The 23,369-nt window shown below is 41.8% G+C and overlaps 1 protein-coding gene across 1 annotated transcript in view; it reads right to left on the bottom strand.

Annotated features, from left to right (window-relative positions):
- Positions 1 to 23,369, bottom strand: part of slc9a7 (solute carrier family 9 member 7) — a 48,616-nt gene that overhangs the window by 21,975 nt on the left and 3,272 nt on the right. The window contains 12 exon segments of the mRNA XM_079506245.1: positions 803 to 956; positions 1,737 to 1,848; positions 2,415 to 2,528; positions 4,470 to 4,558; positions 4,888 to 4,984; positions 5,710 to 5,712; positions 5,714 to 5,861; positions 6,651 to 6,756; positions 8,604 to 8,716; positions 9,786 to 9,862; positions 19,570 to 19,647; positions 20,244 to 20,446. Of these exon segments, the coding sequence (XP_079362371.1) occupies positions 803 to 956; positions 1,737 to 1,848; positions 2,415 to 2,528; positions 4,470 to 4,558; positions 4,888 to 4,984; positions 5,710 to 5,712; positions 5,714 to 5,861; positions 6,651 to 6,756; positions 8,604 to 8,716; positions 9,786 to 9,862; positions 19,570 to 19,647; positions 20,244 to 20,446 (1,294 nt within the window).

The raw sequence follows: 23,369 nt of genomic DNA, 5'->3' as shown, positions 1-23,369 counted from the left end.
AGACTACTTTGTGGCAGCGGTGGCCGAACGGATAGCGGCGCGGTCTAGATACCGGAAGGTTCCCAGTTCGAATCAGCCGTCCGACACGTTAAAATTACCACCGCTGAAATGCCCTTGAACAAGGCATCAACCACTACGATGAAATGTGTTCTATGAGCAGGGCCTGGCTGGAAACAAGTTCTTGAGCTTAGCCCAGATACCCTGGGTAAATATAGATTTCATTTCATTTCATTTCATTTCACAGAGCCCATGAAGAAAATATTATTAAACAGTGTTAACTTTAAGAAACGTGACAAATAGACTTCCTCCCTCCCTGCATATGGCCTATGCCCATGTGTAAGGCAGATAAGGTCAATCCACTGAGGAAAGAAATGGATGAGGATGGACGGACAGATAGACAGCAAGACAGAGTTCTGTTCATTTTATAGTAGGATAGTAAAACAGGATGTCCTGGTGACAAAGATATGATCTGCGTTTTGTGCCATCCCCTTCCTGTCCTATCTCTGCTCTGCTGTCAAATGTAGGAAAAAGTGGAAAAGGTGAGGAGCGACAACGCAAGCGTATTTACGTGGGCGAAGTCCTGTGAAATTGTTGCGCAACACGCGTGTGTTCGTTTCACGCCCACGACTGACTAGACCTTGATTGTGTTGAGCTTTTTCTTTTTTTACGCTGCACGAGTCGTGCCCTTCATGAGCAAACCTGGAGCAGCAGACATGTCGTTGACAACGTCTGCATCACACGCTCCTCGTCTGAAATGACCTTTAGAGCGAAGTAGGAAACAGATTTTTAGAAGAAAGGTCACCTGATGTGTAGCCATGACAGCATGGGCGTGGTTCCTCCCCCAAACACCCAGACCGTGGAGAAGACAATAAGCAGTGTGGTGGTGAACATCATCTGACGGGCATAGGTCGCCGTGTCCCGGATAGCCAGGGCGAACGCCATCGCGCCACGAAGCCCTGCACAAGTTCACATACATTTACACATATATAAATATATATACATGTTTATATATATAATATAAATATAAACATGTTGTATCGTACTTACAATGACAGAGAAAGAGTGCCATTGTACATGCAATACGATATCACTCAAGTCGAGTAAAAAAGTCACTATATATATTGTCAGGTATGTCACTGTGCACTGCACATACAAGGAAGTTGACACGCATAGAAGAAACAAGACTGCGTTCACACTAGCAGATATAAAGGATGCAAAGCTACAAAGTGACGCAGAATATCTGTTGCCGAGTCGTTGTTGCACGTGTTTCCGACGAGAAATATAAAGCATGGGGTTAAAAAGAACATGGAACTGTCTGACGGAAATAATTAGACTTTTGGTTCTATGTTTGCTAGAGGAAAGGCCATTGGGATGTCAAAATCAATAGGGGACTTCATAAAGATACAAAGACAATGAAATGGCAAAACAGCTCCTAGGTTTTTTTGTTGTTGTAGTTTGAAGAATCGATCAGCCAAACGGCACATTTTTACTTAAGAAGGGTGATTTAAACATATTTATTTGAACGCTGTGCTATGCACCAACGGTTATTATATCTAGAAGCTCACAGCAGGAGGTGCTGTGAGCTTATAGAACAGTTATTTTCGGTGCAACAAAGTATAAATCAGGGGTTGGAACCCCACTGCTAGCAAGGATAAAGAACAAGACACATACACAGCAGATGAGAGTAGCTTTTCATAAACATAACGGTCTGTGATTAGAAAGGTCTGTCGTCATACCTGAAAACATCATCATGTGTTGGAAATTGCCTTTGATCTTGTTCCTGCGACCCAGGTTGAGGAGGAAGGACAGGGGGTAGATGTTGCACCCTCTCCCAATAAAGATTGCAATCTGTCAGGCAAAGCCTAGTCAAGGATAGGAATGCATCATCATGGAGCAATGTGGGGTTTATGTGCGCAAGAGCCTTTTTTATTAAAAAAAAAAATACACTTTTTGTGTCTGTGTCTGTTTTCACTACTGAATGAGATGAGATGAGTACACAAATTAAATGTAGAATTTAGCAATTGACCTCACATTATTATTGCGTCATCAATATCTGTGAAAATAATAAGCATCATTTTGAGACCGATCCGATACAGTATTTTACTATTTTTATGGACGATATTTTCTGATACGCTACCGATTATATCTATACTGATAATTTCATTAACCTAAATGAGCAAGATTAAAATGGCCATCCGCCATTGGTTCTAAATATCAATTTTGGTAAAAAAGTGGACCTTGGCATAAACAAAAACTCAACTGCAGTCCAGGAGGTCAAAACTATGTAAACTGATATATCAACTATATGACCAGTGACACTAAAGGGAAAAACTAATACCAATACAAAGTATTTCTATTGGTTCAATATGATTTAAATCAAAAACAGAATATGTTCTAGTGCATTAAAAGGATACAAAAGCTCCCAAGATGAAGATCGGGCTGAAAATGTGATTCTGAAAGGTAAACAGCGCCAAGCCCATGTAGGAGAAGATGAAATTTTCAGCCAGGAAGTGCAAGACCTCAAACAGCTGCAGATCAAACAGAACAGAACAGAACAGAAGATTAAACAGATAATACAGCACATTCAAAACTGTTGTGCAATGTGTGGTGTAATCACACAAATTAACCCTCCAGAGAGAGAGCGAGACGAGTGTTCCAAGTATAATTTTGTTCAATATTGTCTAGAATGCCAACTGTGAAAATGAAATGATGCAAATTCAACCAGGGAATTGTTTGCTCACTTCCCTTTCAAGTGTGAGGATTGCAGAGTTATTAGTTCATATTGCACCTCTAAATAAAACACTGCCTGACTCATCTATTCCCTCAGAAGCCTATAAACAGGCTTCAGTGTTGATTTGTTTTTCTTTCCCCTGGCTCCTAAAAAGAATCATGACAGAGATAGGAACAGAAACACAGTCTTGCTTCTCCAAATGTTATTACTTATATTGGGGCTTTTATGTTGATAAGACATAGACTGACAGCGAAATGGAGAGAGAGGTGGGGAGTGATACACAACAATGGGGATTCATTATAACCTAGATGCACAGGCTGCTACGCCAGTGGCCAGGGCCGCTTCTCCTAGTTTTCTTTGTAAGCACTGAGGTGAACTCACCGAATTATGCTGCTTTCAAAAGGCTGACAGACTTAATATCAATTTGAAGGTACTTGTAGTTTTTACTTTACTTGAGTAATCCCATTTTTCTTGATACTTGATACTTCTACTCCACTACATCTCAGTTAAGAGGCAAACATTGTACTTTTTACTCTTTACATTTATTTGAAAACTTCAGTTACTTGTCAGACTGAATCAAGCGTAAAAACTGTCCAGGATGTTCACAAAAGTCTGAATAGACGATAAAATGACTCCTTTTTTAAAGTGAAAGTGGTAAAGAGTTATTTTAAAATCTGAGTACTTCTGCCACCAACCAGTGTCAGACTGTCAGTGTTGTGACTGGTGAGATACACCAGTCACCAATGATCTACACTTCTTTTTGAACTGTAGTGTAATGGGTACCACCCATATCTCGTGCAGCAGTCAGGCTGTCTGTGGGTTATCTGAGTGCTTTCTTTGGTTAAACAAACAAGTCCCAACTGTATGGATGTAGTCCACATACAGCTTTGAGGTCACATCAGGTGGAGTATTGAACCATCTGCCTATTCTGACAGATTCTGGCTACTGGCTTCCTATTCACATCAGAAATGATTTAAAGATGTTATTGTTTGTCTTTAACACACTGAATGGTTTGGCACCTCACTACCTCTCTGTCCTTTTACATGTTTATAATAATTCGAGGGCATTGTGGTCTGCTGATCAGCAGAAACCCAAATCCCAAAGAAAAACAGAGGTGACCGAGCCTTTTTGGTAGTAGCCCCCAAATTGTGGAATGAGCTACCCTCCCAAGGCTCCCATATCAAAATGACCCCCACAGTTGAAACTGTTGCGAGTCTCACTTTTACACCTTGGCTTTTAACCCATTTAAACCAGGAAAGTATGTTATTTTAGATTTTTTTGTGTTGGCTATTCAAAAATAGCAGATATACAAGCTCACAGCACGTCACTTTGTTTGAACATTCTTGCAAATGTGAGAATTACTGATTTAAGCAAACAACTACAAAGACATTTGTGGAATCGGCCTCATGTCTTAATGGGTTAATACAGCTTGAGTTTTGTGGTCTGCCTAGAATTCACTGGCTGGTGACGCATGTTTGTGTTGTATTTTATAGTAATTCACGTTTATTTTAGTATGTTTTTATTTTTGGTTTGGTTTATGTTTCTTAGCTTATATAGTGTGTTAATTTTTAGATTACTTGTGCAGCACTTGGGTGTGTTTGAAATATATGGTATATAAATAAAATGGATTGCCTAGCCTATGGGCACCAGAGCCACGGAAACTGTCCAAGATGTGGGGCCGGGCTAAGGGGTGCAGTGGAAACAAGGTGGTAGGTATAGACAATAGTCTGACTCCTACCTGCTTGGTGCGTTTGGTGGACTCTTCAGAGAGATTGTTGTAGGTGTAGTGAGCCTGTGTGATCCCACAGAACATAACCGCCACCACACCTGCAAGATACAATACAAAGGTTGCAACAGATGGAGAACAATGTCATCCATTATCGTCCCCACACACACACACACACACACACACACACACACACACACACACACACACACACACACACACACACACACACACACACACACACACACACACACACACACACACACACACACACACACACACACACACACACACACACACACACACACACACACACACACACACACACACACACACACACACACACACACACACACACACACACACGTCGCGGTGACAGAACTTTAATCCATGCTCTCTCTCGCTCTCACTATCTAGCTGTTGAACTGACCGGTGAAACCGCAGGCCTCTGCCATCAGAAATGTGCTCCAGGACATGAGGAAGAAGAGTGCCGTCTCCAGCAGGGGGAAGCAGTGCAACTTGGTGAACTTGGTCACGTGGGAGAAGCGTTAAAGAACAAAGAAGTCTTCCCATGGTCAGAAACACACAGCCTCTGAGGGACCAGCAGCAGCAGTTGCTATTGATCATGGAACCACCTGCTATATTAAGTGGCTGTGTTCCAGTATGACAAAGATAGCTCAGTGGTTCTCAAACCTTTTAACCCATTCGGGTTAAAAGGTTTCTGTCAAAATTTAAAAAAAATGTTTTCTAAATCATGACAATTTTCTGAAAGATTTGAGGCACATTTTAACGATTTTTCAAAAATAGCAGACCTACAAGTTCATAGCGCGCCACTCGGTGGCGCGCTATGAGCTTGTAGATCTGCTATTTTTCAATAGCTAAATTATAACAATGTTTAAAACACCAAAAGGGGTTCCCGCCCAGAATGGGTTAAGTTCAAGGACCCCCCAGTTTGTGTGTGCTATCTTGCTAAACAGCAACATTGGAAGATAGCAGATCTGCAAGCTCACAACGCACCGCTTTGCAACACACTTAAATTAAGTGCTTAACTAGGGTACTTTAAATAATTGATGTCATGGGTCAATGTCATTGACATAGCAGGCTGACTAGATATTACACACAAAATTGTACATTTTCAGCCCTACGACATCTTTGCTAATAAGTATTATTGCACTACTCCTGAAAACATGACAAAAATACAAGTTCACATTCAACGCTCAAAGCAGTGATTTCATGTCAAAGCATGGTTCACAGAAGGATATGAGTGCGGTGACAACGCCGGTGACAGCACCCATGGCGAAGGAGCCACTGAAAATGCCCAGGAAAATACCCACGGATTTGAAAAAAGCGGCGGCGTCAAACGTGTGCGTGTTGATGCCACTGGGCTGGTACGACATGATGGACCTGAATCGTACAAACAAACAAAAAGCATTCAATAATCAATACCCAGTGGGGGACAGTTAACAAAGTACATTTACTTCAGCACTGTACTTTTTGTATCTGTACTTTAGTTGAGTATATATATTTTTTAATACTTGGCTTTCACTACATTTAAAAAGACAAGACGGTACATTTATCTCCACTACATTCCTGGGTAGGGGGGAAAAGTATGTTAAGATTTAACCATTTTGAGATTTGTGAACTACTGTGAAATGTCCAGTAGGGGGCGCCAGAACGCTACTTTTCAAAAGACCCTTTTGTGATAGAATGCTGCGGTCTCACTGCCAGTGATGGAACTACTCAGATTATTTACTTGAAGTACAAAAGCATTTACAGTACCAAAGCAAAAGTACTTACATTTTTCTAAATTTGTCAAACCTTTCCAAAAATAGCAGAGCGTTGTTAGCTTGTATATTGGCAATTTCTGAATAGCTAAAGTATAAAATAGTGCGTAAGTGGTTAATGAATGTTAGTAAAAGTACCTCACAGTTGTACTTCAATACAGAGTACTTGCGTACATGTAACTTTGTAACTCACTGCTCCGCTCTGTCTCACACCTGGGTGCAGAATTTGAGCATCACAGGGGAAAAAGACGTGAGAGATACATGGAAATACTCCCAAAGACACAGAGGTTTCTCTTTATGAATGTAGAGCCTGCAACACCCGAGCGAGGATGCAAGGTTTCTGCTCGAAGGAGACTATAAACTAGTGTGTGTATGAATGGATGAACGATGCAGCACAGCTGGGACTTACGAGGAGAGCACGATGGCAACGGCATCGTTCAGAACGCTCTCTCCAAACAGCAGAGCGTACAGGTCCACGTCAGCATGGAGTTCATTGAAGATGGCCAGCACTGTCACTGCAAAAAGACAGTACGCACATGGATGTAGAGGACATTTGCTGCAGCTGCCGGACACCTACTACCAATCATTCATGTTAGCAAAGATGTGTTGTTTTTTTGTGTCGATTGTGAGAATTTCAGGCAAGTCTTATATCTTTTTAAGAGAGAGCATATCACCATCCTGTGCAGCGACTATTGATGTGCGGGCCGACCCGTAGCTGCAGGTCCCGTGGGTTGAACCGCAGGGCAGGCGAATGGGTTATAGATTCCAACGCAATATCGCGGGGCGGCCGAAGCAGATCAACAAGCCCACGAAAAGAAAGTCCACTTCTCTCTCCTATTCTGTCCGAGTCTGTCACTTCCATTCTCCTCCTCCCGTCTCTCTCTCCTCCTGGAATCATCTGATCTTGCGCTCAATGTGTGATGCTTATTTTATCTTTTAGGCTGTTCACAGCTGCATATAATACTGTATCCCTATAATTCAAGAGCTGCCAGTGCACGTGAATTCTGGCTTCCTGGCATTATAACCCGATGTCCGCATCTCTCTCCATATTGTTTATAGAGGCATATAAAAACATGATTTAAACACCCAATGATAATAGACACTTCACAGAACCAAAGAACAAGATTCCTTTACAGGATCTCCTCACTGGTCAACAAAAACACCTTGAAGACCCTAACAGGAGCCCTCGTACAAGGTTTATTTGACTATGCATGCACCTCTTGGTACCACAGCACCTCAAAGGCCCTTAAAACAAGGCTCCAGACTTCCCAAAACAAACTGGTCAGGCTCCTACTTGGATCACCCCCCGAACCCACCTCACCCCTGCCCACTTTGACAGGCTGGAATGGCTTTGGGTCGATGACAGAGTACAGCATCTTGCAATGGGTCTGGTCCACAAGATTCGATACACCACCAAGATACCCATGTACCTAATACTTCCTTAATGTCAACGAAGTCCACACCCACAACACCAGAGGGAGTGCAACAAACCATGTGCAATCCAGATTCGGCACAAACAAGGGACTAAATTATTTTCGCTCCTATGCCACCAAAATGTGGAACGCCCTACCAACAGTCATTAAGACATGTGAATCCCTTGACTCCTTCAAAACCGCTCTCAAAGGGCACCTACGGACGGCTGCAATTCGAAACTGGCCCCCGTAAAAATCTGAATCCCCCCCCCCACCACCCACCCCCTTTTCCCCTCACTGTATATGTTTCTTTTCCCTTTTTTACCTCATTTATGATGAATTCCTGTTCTGTTCTTTTTGGCTATATAGAAGTGTCTGTCTGTACGTCTCTAAATGTTTTGATGATTTGAACAAGGTGGACCCTCTTGTAAACAAGTGTAATGCTTTATTGGGTCGTCCACTCACAGTTAACAGTCTTTGTATTGATTTGTTGTGCTTGAAATGTACTGTAATTCTGCAAACTGTTAATACATATTTCAATCAATACTCAAAGAGTATATACACCACTTGGCTGAGTATGGCACGAGTTAAACTACAATTTATTTTTGGGATGCGGAGGACTTGTGTAGCTGTGTTCTATACCTCTGCTTGGATTCACGGTGAGTGGAGTGCCTAAAATAGAAGATCTGCAAGCTCACAATGTGCTGCGGACGCGACACTTGGAGCTTGTAGATCTTCTATTTTCGGCGCAGCACACCGGTGTGCCACGCCGGAAATTCAACAAATTCAATCATGCAACAAAATATAAATGAGGCTGACTAGTTTGCAAATAACACCGTTTATACGGACGGGGGCTATTATTTGGACGAGGCGTTCAATACGCAAAATTGTGTCAGACCCCCGATGGTTAGGGATACTATTTGGAAATATACGATATATGTGTACCACACCTGGGTCTGTGGCAGAGATGACTGCGCCAAAGAAGAGGCAATCGGTGTAGTAGAACTTGTCATTCAGCTGCCCTACCAGCTGCATGAGCTTGACCACGCCATACATCAGGTTTCTGAGAACAGAGTTGATTGTAAGGTTAGGATTGTCACAAATCCAATCATGACATTTTACTTGATTAATTATCATACAAAATAATTGTGAATAACCTTGTGTTCTAGGCTTTTTAAACAAACATATCACATATAATAAATAACTTAAATATACAAAATCAAGACAATCAACAATGACTGGTACCAACATAAATAAACAAGAATGACACACGTATCATTATCACATTACTGCCCAGGCCTCTAGGCGAGATCTTGGCGCAGGTGGCAGAGAAATCCGCGAAATAAACAGAGAAGAATGGTCACTTCCGCCCAAGCCGGAAGTGATGTAGTCAGGATCTGTAGTGTAGGCATACTAACGGACAGACCATAATGTTCTAATAGGCTATAAACATGGCATTGTATGCCATTCCGAGCATAAATACCACTAATAACCCTGTGCGCGTGCACGTGTACCGCGGATTATCATGTAGGCCGTTTCTACAATGAGAGGCCTATGGATGCTAGCATCGGAAGCTAACAAGGCTAAAAAAAAAAACATTTCAAAAATTAATATTTTGAAATGTTTTTTAATCAAATCTTGTGTTTCTCGTGGATGGCTAAGATGGAATTAATAACTTTCCACGAGATCTCGAGAAAAGCATGGAATGGGTTAACTGCATCTGTCCCTCTTTTTTCCCCCTATTATTATTTTAACGTGTATGTTTCTCACAACCTGGCTCCCGGCTGTTTTCATTAGTTTCAGACATTCTTTTGTTGGTTCAATCACTGTGTGGGTTCAGACTCCCATTGGCTTAGACGGCGATTCAGAGCGTTCATGCTCCCATTGGCTTAGGGACAGCCAATCATGACTAGGTCGCTAAAAGATAATGAGCTGCAGGTTTCACTTGGCAAGAATATACTATGGACAAAACAGGCATCCTATTTAATAATGTTGTATTTTAAAAGATTAGTAGATCTTTACAGATGGACCCCCCCCTCTGAAAAAATGTGGTGTTGTTCAAAATAAATTGCATAAATTATTACTCCGCCCAAGATAGGGCCCCAAGTGTCATAGACACAACACTGACTCACCCAATAACAAAACATGAGATGGCAGTCCCGAGGAAAGCATAAGTTATGATGGAGCCCAGATTCCTGAAGAAGTGTCTCTGTAACGAGAAGTGAAGAGCGGGTAAGTATTAAATATGCCACATTATCTGTAATTATAATGGATAAGTCAAATCAAATCCCCCCGCCCCCCAAAAACAACAACAACTAAAACATTTTTTATACACAAAGAGATTGTGAAACCACTGTACAGAACCCCTAGACTCCAGGGTGGTGGGCAAGTACTCAACTTTACCACAGCACCACCAGAGCGCCCCCTTGCCATACAACTTTGGAACTATAAACAGTATAAAGGATGAGACTGGTTGCATTTGAACACTTGTCTCAAGCCATTTCACTCAACTGCATTATGATTCATAAATGTTGTAAGATGACTGACGTAAATTGACATCAAGATTTAGCAACGTATGCAACTTATTTAGAGAATTCTTCCCCTCTCAGACACACTGTAAACTGTACTTCCCTTCTGGCTGATTGTAGAGCTGAATGTCTCCCAAAAGCAGTGGTGTAAAGTAACTAAGTACATTTAGTCAAGTACTGTACTTAAGTACAACTTTGAGGCATTTGTACTTTAATTGAGTATTTCCAATTTCCAGTACTTTTACTCCACTACAATTATTTGAAAACTGTAGTCACTAGTTACTTTGGAGATTTGAATTTTGATTAGAAAATAGAAAATATACATTATACAATGCGTCGCGATACGACACATTGTGAGCTTGTAGATCTGCTATTTTTAACTTTAACGGTACGTAGTACATCGACATTGCAGTATTTATACTTTTACTTAAGTAAAACATTTGAGTACTTTTTCCCACAACTGCTCAAAAGTCAAAACAGGTTTACTTTAAAAACATATTAATCCTCAGGCAGCTTGGTACTGGTTATAAAACAAACAAGATTTCAAGCATGCCAACGCCAAAACACTCGTCTTGTCAGCTCAGTAGCTGAAGTCCTCCTCCTCCTCTCTCTAGCTGTTGGATTCTCCCAAACAGACAGAAATGCACCTTATCTTGTTTCCATGGGAAATGTGCCTCTTACAGAGGCAAACAATCAACTTCCTGTCCACAGAACCCACTCTGACAGTAAGGGCCGATTCATACTCCTATTTTACCGCTGTTTCGGCGCTGTAGTGCTGAAATGATTTCGGCTCGTCAGAAATTTTCAGTAGCACCGAAGAGCCGACTTTAGGACGGTACCCGCCCCCCCGAACCTCAAATGACGTCACATTGTAGGCTCTACAGAGCCGAACCGACTTTTATTCGGCTCTAAAATAGGAGTATGAATCGGCCCTTAGGCTCTATGTTTGGGTACACTGTGGAAACATCAAGAGAAAAACAACAGTTGAAACTTCTTCAAACCCTCTTCAAACCACTTAATAAACCACTTCAACCCTATACAGTATATATGAAGCTGACCGGGGTCTCCCAGTGGTCTATACTTCGTCCCCTCATTGAGGGGCGCTAGCCCCTCCTATATACAGGTTTAATGTTAGTTTTTAGTTCAATGTTTGTTTTAAAAACACCATTGACAATGAAGGGAAAAGTTACAAACATTAAATGCCATTAATCCAAAATAGGGACGCTTTGGTTCATGTGGTTTAGTTCTTTGGCAGATGCGTCTTTCAAAACAGATACCAGCTTTTCACATGTCATTAACCTTTGTCGCTCGCTTCTTTGCTGGTGTTAATGGTTAGTTGAGGTTCTTATAGCCAAAACAAAGTTTGGAGCCATGGACAGGACAGCTGCATTTAATCGTTTAAGTTAGCATATGCTGACTCTCACTTTCTCAAAACAAAAACAATGGAGGGACTCTTTAAAGCAGAGCACACTTCCTTTTTCCTGATTCTCGTTTCCTGAAGCCTCATGTTTGACTCAGCAAATAACAAGGAATTAAGAAAAGCACCTTAAAGTTATTTTTGGGTGCAACTCATCAGTAAGTCAAGATCAATTCAAGTAGGGCTGCAACTATCGATTAATTTCCTAGCAATAATTATAGCATTTGCTTTTTTTATTAATCAAAATAATAATATAACAATACAAGCATGTTTTCTTAATCATTCATACGAGTTTAATTTATACAAAACACGAAACAAATTGAACCGTTTTTTAGCCCCATTTTATAACTTTTCGATGGGACAAATTGATTGTTTTTGATTAAAATGTATATATTTTTACAAGCGATTAAATGTAATAGTTTGTGTTGCACACCTACAATCAAGGTCACAGTCTGAATGTTTTCAAAATACCTCAAGAACGGCAGGCAGATTGTCATATAACCCAGTGAGAATAATCAGTAGGCTAAAAGGAAAGGTAACGCATGTCGCACACCAAAGGCTGTGGTGAGGAAATATATGCAGCAATTTTATATTGATTGACGCTTCGGCCTGCTGGCTCTGTGTGTAACAGTTTTTTCCTTGTCTTTATTAATCAGTAGGCTGCCATGAAGAGACAAATACATGTATAACTAGAAAAAGTGCCCTTCTGGACACAGGTCTCCACCAGGAGGATAGGACTGTGTGAGATGTTTGGCAAAATGTTTAGGATTAATATAAACATGTTTTTGAGGCATTTTGTTCCAAAAATGTGTGTTGCAAAAATCAACCTGTTGGTGGCGCTATAACAGGCCAATGTGAAAAGGGTGGGATATATTCCTCAGCCTAGTAAGAAAATGTGTGAAAGATTTCACGTAAATTGCATGCTGCGTTCATGATTTGAGGCTTTTGTTCAAAACGGGGCAATCTTGCAAACTGTGAAAGCTAATTATAGCCAATTAGGATGGAATATGAAATATCGGACAGATCCGACTTGAGCACATGACCATAGAGATAGTGTGTAACGATTTGTGAGATTTTTGGACAGAATCTGGAGGAGTAATATCAAAAAATGTGTTGTACAAAAGTCGGCCTCCTGGTGGCGCTATAAAAGGCAGATGCGGAAAATGCAGGTCAACGGTTTGTCCTTGGCCTCTAGGGAGTGTGCATGCAACGTTTCACGCAGATCGGTGCAGTTTTAGGTAAAACGTGTGAAAAGCTGCCTCATGGTGGCGCTATAACAGGCCGTTCTGGAAAATGTGGGCAGAGGTTCATCGTTGGCATCCAGGGAGCGTGTGTGAAAAGTTTGGCATCGACCGGGTTAACGGTGCCGGAGATTAGCTGGTAACGGACGGACGGAAGGACACACGGACACACGGACGGACACACACACACACGGACGGAGTGCAAAACATACTCTCTCCCCATGCCTTCGGCCTGGTGGAGACAAATATAAAGCTACGTACAGGTTCGCCATTTATCTGTAATATACATTCACCTGCTAGAAGAACAGGTGTATGGCATGAGAAATTAATTATACAAATGGACTGCATTTATAAAGTGCCTTCCTCCAAAGCACTACAATGTGGATTTTCCATGTTATGTTATTTGAGTTGCCACCTAGGCTTAATATTGTATGTGATGTCGTTCAGGCATGGGCTTAAAATCACTGAGGTCGGTTCAGTTCAGTTCGGTTCAGTGTTTAAATTATTCATCTCGTTAAAATATGTTCCATACTAGTCTACTTCCACTTGACGCTATATACTTGACACTTGAGTATTGCTATATACTTGACACTATAAGTCAACAAACACTGAAATTAGTTCCAGCAGGTGTCATGTGATGATACTGAGATGACACCTGACCCGACTGAAGAGTCTGATCAAATAGCCTACAGCCAGTGTCAACCACTGTCTGATCATGTCTGATCAAATAGCCTACAGCCAGTGTCAACCACTGTCTGATCAAATTGTATGTCTGATCAAATAGCCTACAGCCAGTGTCAACCACTCTATTGAAAATATGAACCGCCTTTAATAAGCCTGTTCTACAATAGAGGCAGAGCACTGTACCTTTGCCCTCATACATAACCCACTGCATGCGCTGTGACTCCATCTATTACTGCATAATGAAGCAGCTTGAGGATTGCTTACTCACCAAACCATGACATTAGATGTCACATGGGGGCTGTAAAACACATCTCATTTCAGAAACAAGTAGCTCAAGACCGTAAAGATGTACAGTGTGAGTGTGTTCACAATGCACAATTCTGAAGCAGTCACAGAAAAAAAGCAGTATAACTTTTTTTAATTTAGAGTAGAACATTTTACTCCCGTTTCTCCTCAATGTCGTCGGTATGCCAATGAATTTCTCCCTGCACACTTCTGTGTGTTGTCACTGCCGCTTTTGGCCCAGGTACCCCCCTTGGGTTTTTTTCCAGGTACCCCCTCATCCTCGCAACACCGATAAGCATCTAACTAAAATTCAGTCAATGTCTGAATGAATGAATGTCTGAAACACACATCATTGCTCTTTACTACCAATCGCTCTCACTTTTCACACAGGCATTGACCATAATATTATGGAGGTCTTAAAGAAGCCCTTTTCCCCATTTAACAAATTACAAATGAATAATTCATTCATTAGTGAATTAAAATGTCCCATCTACTTACATGGGAAAACGCGAAACCTCACACCCCAGCCCCCTAGCGTGGCCACCGTTCTCCGTGTTACCCCACTGTCATGCTTCCTCTGCTACGACCGCAACACAACAAACAGTGACCTATATAATTTCGCGCCTGGCCCACCGCTCAGACTGCCAACCTGTACACACACACAGTGACGCCCCTATTTAATCTGCTGCTCTCAGTGGACTCCCCAGTCCCACATGTTGCTCACAAAGGACACACTGATAACTTCCACCACCGTGACCACGCTCTTATCTTACATGATGCTGCATCACGCTTAGTCTCGCGTTACCAGACTGTTGACTCTCGCAATTTCAAAATGCTTCATCATACAGTCTGGACCAACGGAAGAGCTATCATGCGTAAGCGATAAAGCGGAAGTGGAGCCTCCTCCCCACTTCCGTTTCGTCTTTACAGTCACGCAAATTGGTAGCAGGCCTACCATACCAGGCGTAGGCCTACTTCCATTATGCGTAGGCCTACTCCCTACGCATAATGTCATTTGGGAAACCCAGCCATTGTCTTTGTAAGCTTATAGTGTGCGCCCACCCATGTCCTGCTTTGAGGCTGCTGTTTCCGCTTCCTGTGCAATATTTTCTCTATATGCTTTCCTATCTGCTCTGGCCCTCTTCTTTACCTCTTTGTCAGACATGCGGCTGCTGTAATGTATACACGAGTGACTAATTCCCATGCCAGTTGCCGTGGGCTCCCCCCCCAAATCTCCCGCCTCCCCGCTCCTCTGGTCGCGACCACGCGACAGACTGTATCAAACTATCAAATATGAATGACTATTGACCGACTATCGTAAACGATAGACAGACCTCCCCAACAATATCGCAGATTTTTGGACCACAATTCTTATATGTGACGATTTAAGATGGCCTCATGTTATGTTATTCTCCCCATAGAGAAACATTTCCGTGAACCAAGGGGTGAGCGATTGCGTCAGGACTATATTAATACTATACTAATAGTATAACGCTTTACAAACACATCAACCAGCACTGAACCTATATCTATATTATTATTATCATCATCATCTATATTATTTAGCGCTTGTTGTGCCGCTTCAGCGTTGCCTGTCATGCTCCGGATTTATTTTCTTCTCTCTCTGCTCGCAGCTCGTGCTGTCATCCTATCGAGAACGGGGAGGCGGGTGGGCGCGGGGGAGGGGGAATTGCACGGCAACTGGTACGAGAATTAGTCACTCACACTGTATACTCCCGTAGCTGTATACTCCCGTAGCTTTTAGTTTCCCTAGTGTGCAGTAAAGATGTTTGTCTGACTATTTTAAGTCTACTTTTGTGTTTGTGTGTCTAAAACTCTCATACACTATTTAACAATAGGCTTAGGCTATGCAGCTGTTCTGTGTGCATGCCACGATGCGCACATGCACTTGTGTGCGTGCGTGACGTTCCATGGTACCACTGCATAAGACACAAAATTCACTGGCAAAACTGGCATTTTTGAAAAAAAAACTATATTTAAATCTCAATTATTTTGCAGACCCCTGGGGGTCCGCGGACCCCACTTTGGGAACCGTGGCTACTGGATAACCTACTACTAAGCCAGTGAGAAGCCCCCACCAGAAGGATGTAGCATCTGGTCCTACACCAGAAGGATGTAGCATCTCGTCCTACACCAGAAGGATGTAGCATCTCGTCCTACACCAGAAGGATGTAGCATCTCGTCCTACACCAGAAGGATGTAGCATCTCGTCCTACTCCAGAAGGATGTAGCATCTGGTCCTACACCAGAAGGATGTAGCATCTCGTCCTACACCAGAAGGATGTAGCATCTGGTCCTACACCAGAAGGATGTAGCATCTGGTCCTACACCAGAAGGATGTAGCATCTGGTCCTACACCAGAAGGATGTAGCATCTGGTCCTACACCAGAAGGATGTAGCATCTGGTCCTACACCAGAAGGATGTAGCATCTCATCCTACACCAGAAGGATGTAGCATCTCATCCTACACCAGAAGGATGTAGCATCTCATCCTACTCCTTCCGGCCAACACTTCCCACTGACAGGTGCCACCCCAACTCGTAGGATTATGTGCAAACTCATATCTCATTATTCCCGGCCTGTTCATTGGCTACCAAGCTGTGACGTCCTGTGGGTCAATACATCATCATAGAGTAGCGAGCTACTCGAGCCCACACTTTTTCTTTAGGAACAGTATTTTCTAGTTTGAATTGGTAATGTATTGTAATAAAAGGGAAACAAGTCCTGAGGGTACTGTATGAAATTAGTCTTTTTTTCTTTTCTTTTTTTAATAATAACTGTGCATGGTGTGCATGGTTGAGCAGCACCTGCTGCTCATCGACTACCGTGGCCTTTGATTGCCGAATTGCAACATATCGTTTACCAGATACAGAGTTAGTGATCTAGAATTAGAATCTAATAATGTTAATTAATCAATATAAAGAAATACATTTTAATAAAACTAGACCGCAGAACTGTAGGGAATTTCTTTGTGTATTCATTGATATATACAAAATTTAAAACATTATAAAAAACACACATAGTACCATGGAACGTCACGCACGCACTTGTGTGCGTGCGTGACGTTCCATGGTACCACTGCATAAGACACAAAATTCACTGGCAAAACTGGCATTTTTGAAAAAAAAACTATATTTAAATCTCAATTATTTTGCAGACCCCTGGGGGTCCGCGGACCCCACTTTGGGAACCGTGGCTACTGGATAACCTACTACTAAGCCAGTGAGAAGCCCCCACCAGAAGGATGTAGCATCTGGTCCTACACCAGAAGGATGTAGCATCTCGTCCTACACCAGAAGGATGTAGCATCTCGTCCTACACCAGAAGGATGTAGCATCTCGTCCTACACCAGAAGGATGTAGCATCTCGTCCTACTCCAGAAGGATGTAGCATCTCGTCCTACACCAGAAGGATGTAGCATCTCGTCCTACACCAGAAGGATGTAGCATCTGGTCCTACACCAGAAGGATGTAGCATCTGGTCCTACACCAGAAGGATGTAGCATCTGGTCCTACACCAGAAGGATGTAGCATCTGGTCCTACACCAGAAGGATGTAGCATCTGGTCCTACACCAGAAGGATGTAGCATCTGGTCCTACACCAGAAGGATGTAGCATCTGGTCCTACACCAGAAAGATGTAGCATCTGGTCCTACACCAGAAGGATGTAGCATCTCGTCCTACATCAGAAGGATGTAGCATCTCATCCTACACCAGAAGGATGTAGCATCTCATCCTACACCAGAAGGATGTAGCATCTCGTCCTACACCAGAAGGATGTAGCATCTCGTCCTACATCAGAAGGATGTAGCATCTCATCCTACACCAGAAGGATGTAGCATCTCATCCTACACCAGAAGGATGTAGCATCTCGTCCTACACCAGAAGGATGTAGCATCTGGTCCTACACCAGAAGGATGTAGCATCTCATCCTACACCAGAAGGATGTAGCATCTCATCCTACTCCAGAAGGATGTAGCATCTCATCCTACACCAGAAGGATGTAGCATCTCCTCCTACTCCAGAAGGATGTAGCATCTCATCCTACACCAGAAGGATGTAGCATCTGGTCCTACTCCAGAAGGATGTAGCATCTCCTCCTACTCCAGAAGGATGTAGCATCTCATCCTACACCAGAAGGATGTAGCATCTGGTCCTACTCCAGAAGGATGTAGCATCTCCTCCTACTCCAGAAGGATGTAGCATCTCATCCTACACCAGAAGGATGTAGCATCTGGTCCTACTCCAGAAGGATGTAGCATCTCATCCTACACCAGAAGGATGTAGCATCTCATCCTACACCAGAAGGATGTAGCATCTCATCCTACACCAGAAGGATGTAGCATCTCATCCTACACCAGAAGGATGTAGCATCTCATCCTACTCCTTCCGGCCAACACTTCCCACTGACAGGTGCCACCCCAACTCGTAGGATTATGTGCAAACTCATATCTCATTATTCCCGGCCTGTTCATTGGCTACCAAGCTGTGACGTCCTGTGGGTCAATACATCATCATAGAGTAGCGAGCTACTCGAGCCCACACTTTTTCTTTAGGAACAGTATTTTCTAGTTTGAATTGGTAATGTATTGTAATAAAAGGGAAACAAGTCCTGAGGGTACTGTATGAAATTAGTCTTTTTTTCTTTTCTTTTTTTAATAATAACTGTGCATGGTGTGCATGGTTGAGCAGCACCTGCTGCTCATCGACTACCGTGGCCTTTGATTGCCGAATTGCAACATATCGTTTACCAGATACAGAGTTAGTGATCTAGAATTAGAATCTAATAATGTTAATTAATCAATATAAAGAAATACATTTTAATAAAACTAGACCGCAGAACTGTAGGGAATTTCTTTGTGTATTCATTGATATATACAAAATTTAAAACATTATAAAAAACACACATAGCAATGATTTGATGAATCGATAAAGTAATCACCAAGTTTGTAATCGATAGTTGCAGCCCTAATACAGTCTATTGAGTGACTGCAGACAGAGTGACATAAAACATACAGTATACATACTGTACAGTACATAGAGCCTCATTACATCATTTATCAATTGCTTCACGTGGATCAATTAACAACCATACAGAAGAAACTGGACATGTCAGAGTCAGGCATTTTTTATGTGCCAGCCTCAGAGAGGAAGCGAAAGACATCTGGTCTAGACTTCACCTCAAAGGGGCTATTTATTTTCAGTAAACACTGAATGTCCGCACAGCCTGGCCAATGAGAGCTCTCCTAAGCAGACCATCTGTCCAATGAAACAGCAGTTTGTGGCAGCAGATATATCCTCCTGGACCCCTCTATGCACTGCCACTCTCAAATTACCATTTACTATGCATTCTATTAACCCCTTGTTATCAAATAAATGTACTCAGTAGAATGGGTTACTCTTTCAAATTTCCAAATGACCCAGCAACGACACAAGCACTGAAGGTACTAGGTAACAACAGTTAATCGAACTAAACAATTTAATGAATAATTAGAAGATAAGATGAGCTTGTAGTGTGCTATTTTTGTGCAACACTGTTCCATGACAAAAAAGGCTTAATGGTTAAATCATACTTAGTTGATTATACAAAAATCTATTTAAATAATTCTGGTCAATTTGTTAATATATAAATCTATTTAAATAATTCTGGTCAATTTGTTAATATATAAAAGATACAAATAATCTGAAAAACATGCTTCTTGATTAATCAATAATGTAATCGATTTCATGTTATAGTTCACCTTTTTCAGACTGTATCCAGCATGGAAGATGATGGGAGGCAGCAATATGTTGAAGAAGACCTCGGGGTCAAATGTAACCTGTGGGTAAGAGAAAGAAAGATGATGCATATTGTTGCTGTCGGGTGGAAGCCTCATGTGGTGAGCTTGTAGATGAGTTATGTTCAAATAGTATGGTATAAAATACGGCTTAAAGCTGCAATCTGTAACTTTCATGTTCTACCCGGAATTCAAAGCCTGCTGTGTGACAGAGCTGACATTTTAACTGTTGAAATAAAAGGCACAGCTTGTTTGGGAAAGGGAGATATTTCCCTTTGAATTTCATGCAATAATAACCAGATGGATATACTAAGCTCTTCATTTCTGACTTCAACATGCCTCTCGTTTAAAACATGAACGCGAGGGATTATCAAGCGACTTTATCGTAATCATAGCGAGGTAAGCAAGCAACATTATTTCTCCCGTTTTTTGTACGGAACGGAAGTGGGGCGGGCTTTCAGAGTAAAAGCTGCCATATCTGCACGGCACCCGAGCTGCTATTTTGAAAGAAATCCCGGCACTGATTAAGGTGCAGTTCAATAGGCCAAAATGTGTAGAAGGGAAGAGGTTAACTGCTAACCACATGTTTACATAAAGTAGGTATAAAACAAGCAAAGTAAAAATAAATCCCTGTTTACCTTTCGCAGCATGTCATTCTGCTCCACATTGTGGATCTCACGAGAGTTGATCTCTCCTTTGAGTGTGTACTCAAAGAACTTGCCGCTGACATTGAGCAGCAGGGTGCTGGTGGGGCCTCCCTTCAGAGCACAGCTCGGGGGAGTCTTGTGGTGGTAGCTGGTGGCAGGGATGCCGTATCGCAGAATCACACCCACTAACAAACCTGAGGAAGGGAGAGGACAGGGGTCATGATAGCAGCGAGTAAACAAGGTCCACATCAATTACTTAAGTTATTGATGTATACTGTATACTTTCTTGTATGATGAACAGCAAAGAAATGATGTTCTATAAGTTCACAACACACTGCATTGCAACACATTGTGAGCTTTTCATATTACTTTTCATATCAGGTTGAGAAAGGTTAATGCTCAAAGAGCATTGAAATCATGGCACAATATGCATCATTTGTACATTCTTGGAATTCTGCATAGTCAGTTTCTCAGTCCTAGTTCAGTTCAGATAAAACCCATACAGACTTGAAGAATGTTCCTCAGTCATGATTTGACTACTAATCTACAATTTTATTTTACTCTCTCCTACACATGGCAGTGTTCACTGAACTGAAATAGTCCTACATCAAATTGAAAGGATGAATCTTAGTGTAACAAATGTTTTCCAGGTCAGTTTGCCATCCAAAATTATAGATTCCAGTAGGGATGCACCAATATCGATGTTTAAAATAGCCTATAAATTTGGCCAATAGCCGATTCCCCAAAATAGTTTTTGTTCAATGTTTTGTTTTTGTCATTCTTCCTTTTGTTCTAGACTCAGAAACCAATATTAAAAATAACCCTTCTGTGGCAGTTCACCCTGCCACTGATGATGCATCTAATTAAGTTCCTGTGTTATTTTTCCCCATAACCTGTAACAGGAAGGTTGTGACACAAATGGGTTAAAGTTTGAATTATCCTTTATTGTGTATGTTGCAGAGAGTTATGTTATTTTGACTTTATATTGTTTGACGCTTGATTAAAGTTGATTGATGATTGATTGTTCACTCCATTGAAGGGAGCAACTACCAGCTGTGGGGTGTGGGGAACATGCCAACAGTGGGAGGGTTTGTTTAGAGAACTTTCTTATCTATAATTATATTATGTGGATCATTTATAAAGTAGTATGTGATACTTTAAAATGTGTGTTATGAATGAAATGTGATGTCTCTGGACATTTGGAATCAATCCAGGGTTGGTTTGGTCCATATGGGAGGGGCCTAGCCTTTATAGCGAGCACCTGCCACTGCCCAGCAGTCTTTGTAGGATTGCCCATCTGCTCTGGTGGCCAACCTGGCCAGTGGGCTGTAAATACCTCTTTCTGGTTTGTTTGAACGACCATTTCATGTGCTCTGCAAAAGGTGAATAAAGACACATTTGATTGTGCATCAAAAGACTCTTGGTTTTCAGTAATGGTAAATGGTGCATTTATATAGCGCCTTTTATCCAAGGCACTTTACATAGTGCATTACATTCACCCATTCACACACATTCATACACTGATTGCGGTGGAAGCCATGCAAGGTACCAACCAGCACATCGGGAGCAATTTGGGGTTCAGTGTCTTGCCCAAGGACACTTCGACATGTAGACAGGGGGAGCCGGGATTCGAACCGCCGGCGCCAACCCATGAATCATTGGACGACCTGCTCTACCTCCTGAGCCACAGTCGCCCCAATATTGTTATATAATAATGTTCTACTTTGAGTATTTTTGGAGAGCTGATTCGAGTGCCTTTTTGGCCCATACTACCTCGCACTGAGAAAAGTGACACCTTCTAAAGTGTTTCATTCAGATTCAGCCATCATCACACCGTCAATTAAGCACAAATTCAATCATCTAGATTAACCTATTTAGACCTGAGGACAATTCTACAAATGTCTTCTAAATCCTGACCGTTTGAAAAACCCATGTTTCTATATCAGTGGTTCTCAAACTATTTCCTGTCAAGGACCCCAAAAATGATATGTAATTTGGCCGCCGACCCCCATCTGAAAAGAGAGTTCCAGTGACCCCCCCCCCCCCACCCGAAGCAAAGATTTGAGTTTATATAACGAATATATATTCAAAGATTTGCACCACATTTCACCATTTTTCAATAGCTAAAGTATAACAATGCTTAAAACACAAAGGGGTTCCGATCCTGAATGGGTTAATAAAATAACACTGGCATGGTTGAAAGTCATCTTATTTGCCGACACATGCGGGTGGCAGTCAACAAGATCCAAGCAGTAAGTCAAGCACAGAGCGTGTAGGGGAACTTTGGGAAGGTAGAGAATTTGGAAAAATGAAGAGGAAGCTTGAGATGATGCAGGCACTAGGCAGTTCCAGCACATAAATCCTCTAAGACAGTTGTCATCAGCATGAGATTGGGTAAAGCTGCCAGCAATGCATTCACCGTCACATTCACCGTACCACACACACACACACACACACGCACTTCTATGGCAAGGTGGTTTTCCCTTGACAGAACGTTCGCACCAGGCAGGCAGTGACGCAGCTCGACAAATCAAGGCAAACAGAGGTTCAAAGTTCTTTCACCTCAAACTGAATGTACTGTTGACATCTCTGAAAGGTTTTTGATCTCTGAAAGGTTTTTGATCTAATTCTAAATGTAACAGACATTATATTTTATGATAATAAAATATATAAAAAAGATAATATGTAGATGACCACAGGATCAGCTAGTTGTATTCCCAATAATTCTGGCAACAATACCTCTGCAAGTCTTCAATGTGCAATGTGTTCATAATTACTGACTGCATAATATAGCTGCAAGCAGCTATAAGACAGGGTCAAGCCCAAAAAGGAAAAAGCTATACGCAATATACACAATGAAAGCTCCATATAAACATTGACTGAAATTAGTCCAAAAAAAGTAAAAAAATAAATCAAAAACCACACTTGTCATACATGACATTCATACATCACATTCCGTGCTCAGCCAATTGTCTGTCACTGCTGTAGTCCCGTAACCAGAGTCCAGACTCCCTTCACATGAATGGAAATTCATGTGGTTATTCTTTGACGTGGCCCAAAATAGCCGAAAAGTGGATTGAGAAAAATCATAACAATTTACTCATCGGAAGATCTAAA

This window comes from Electrona antarctica (assembly GCF_951216825.1).
Source record: "Electrona antarctica genome assembly, chromosome: 7".
Taxonomy (NCBI): Eukaryota; Metazoa; Chordata; class Actinopteri; order Myctophiformes; family Myctophidae; genus Electrona; species Electrona antarctica.
Note: the sequence above shows the minus strand (reverse complement) of the source record. Positions and strands in the feature narration are given on the sequence as shown.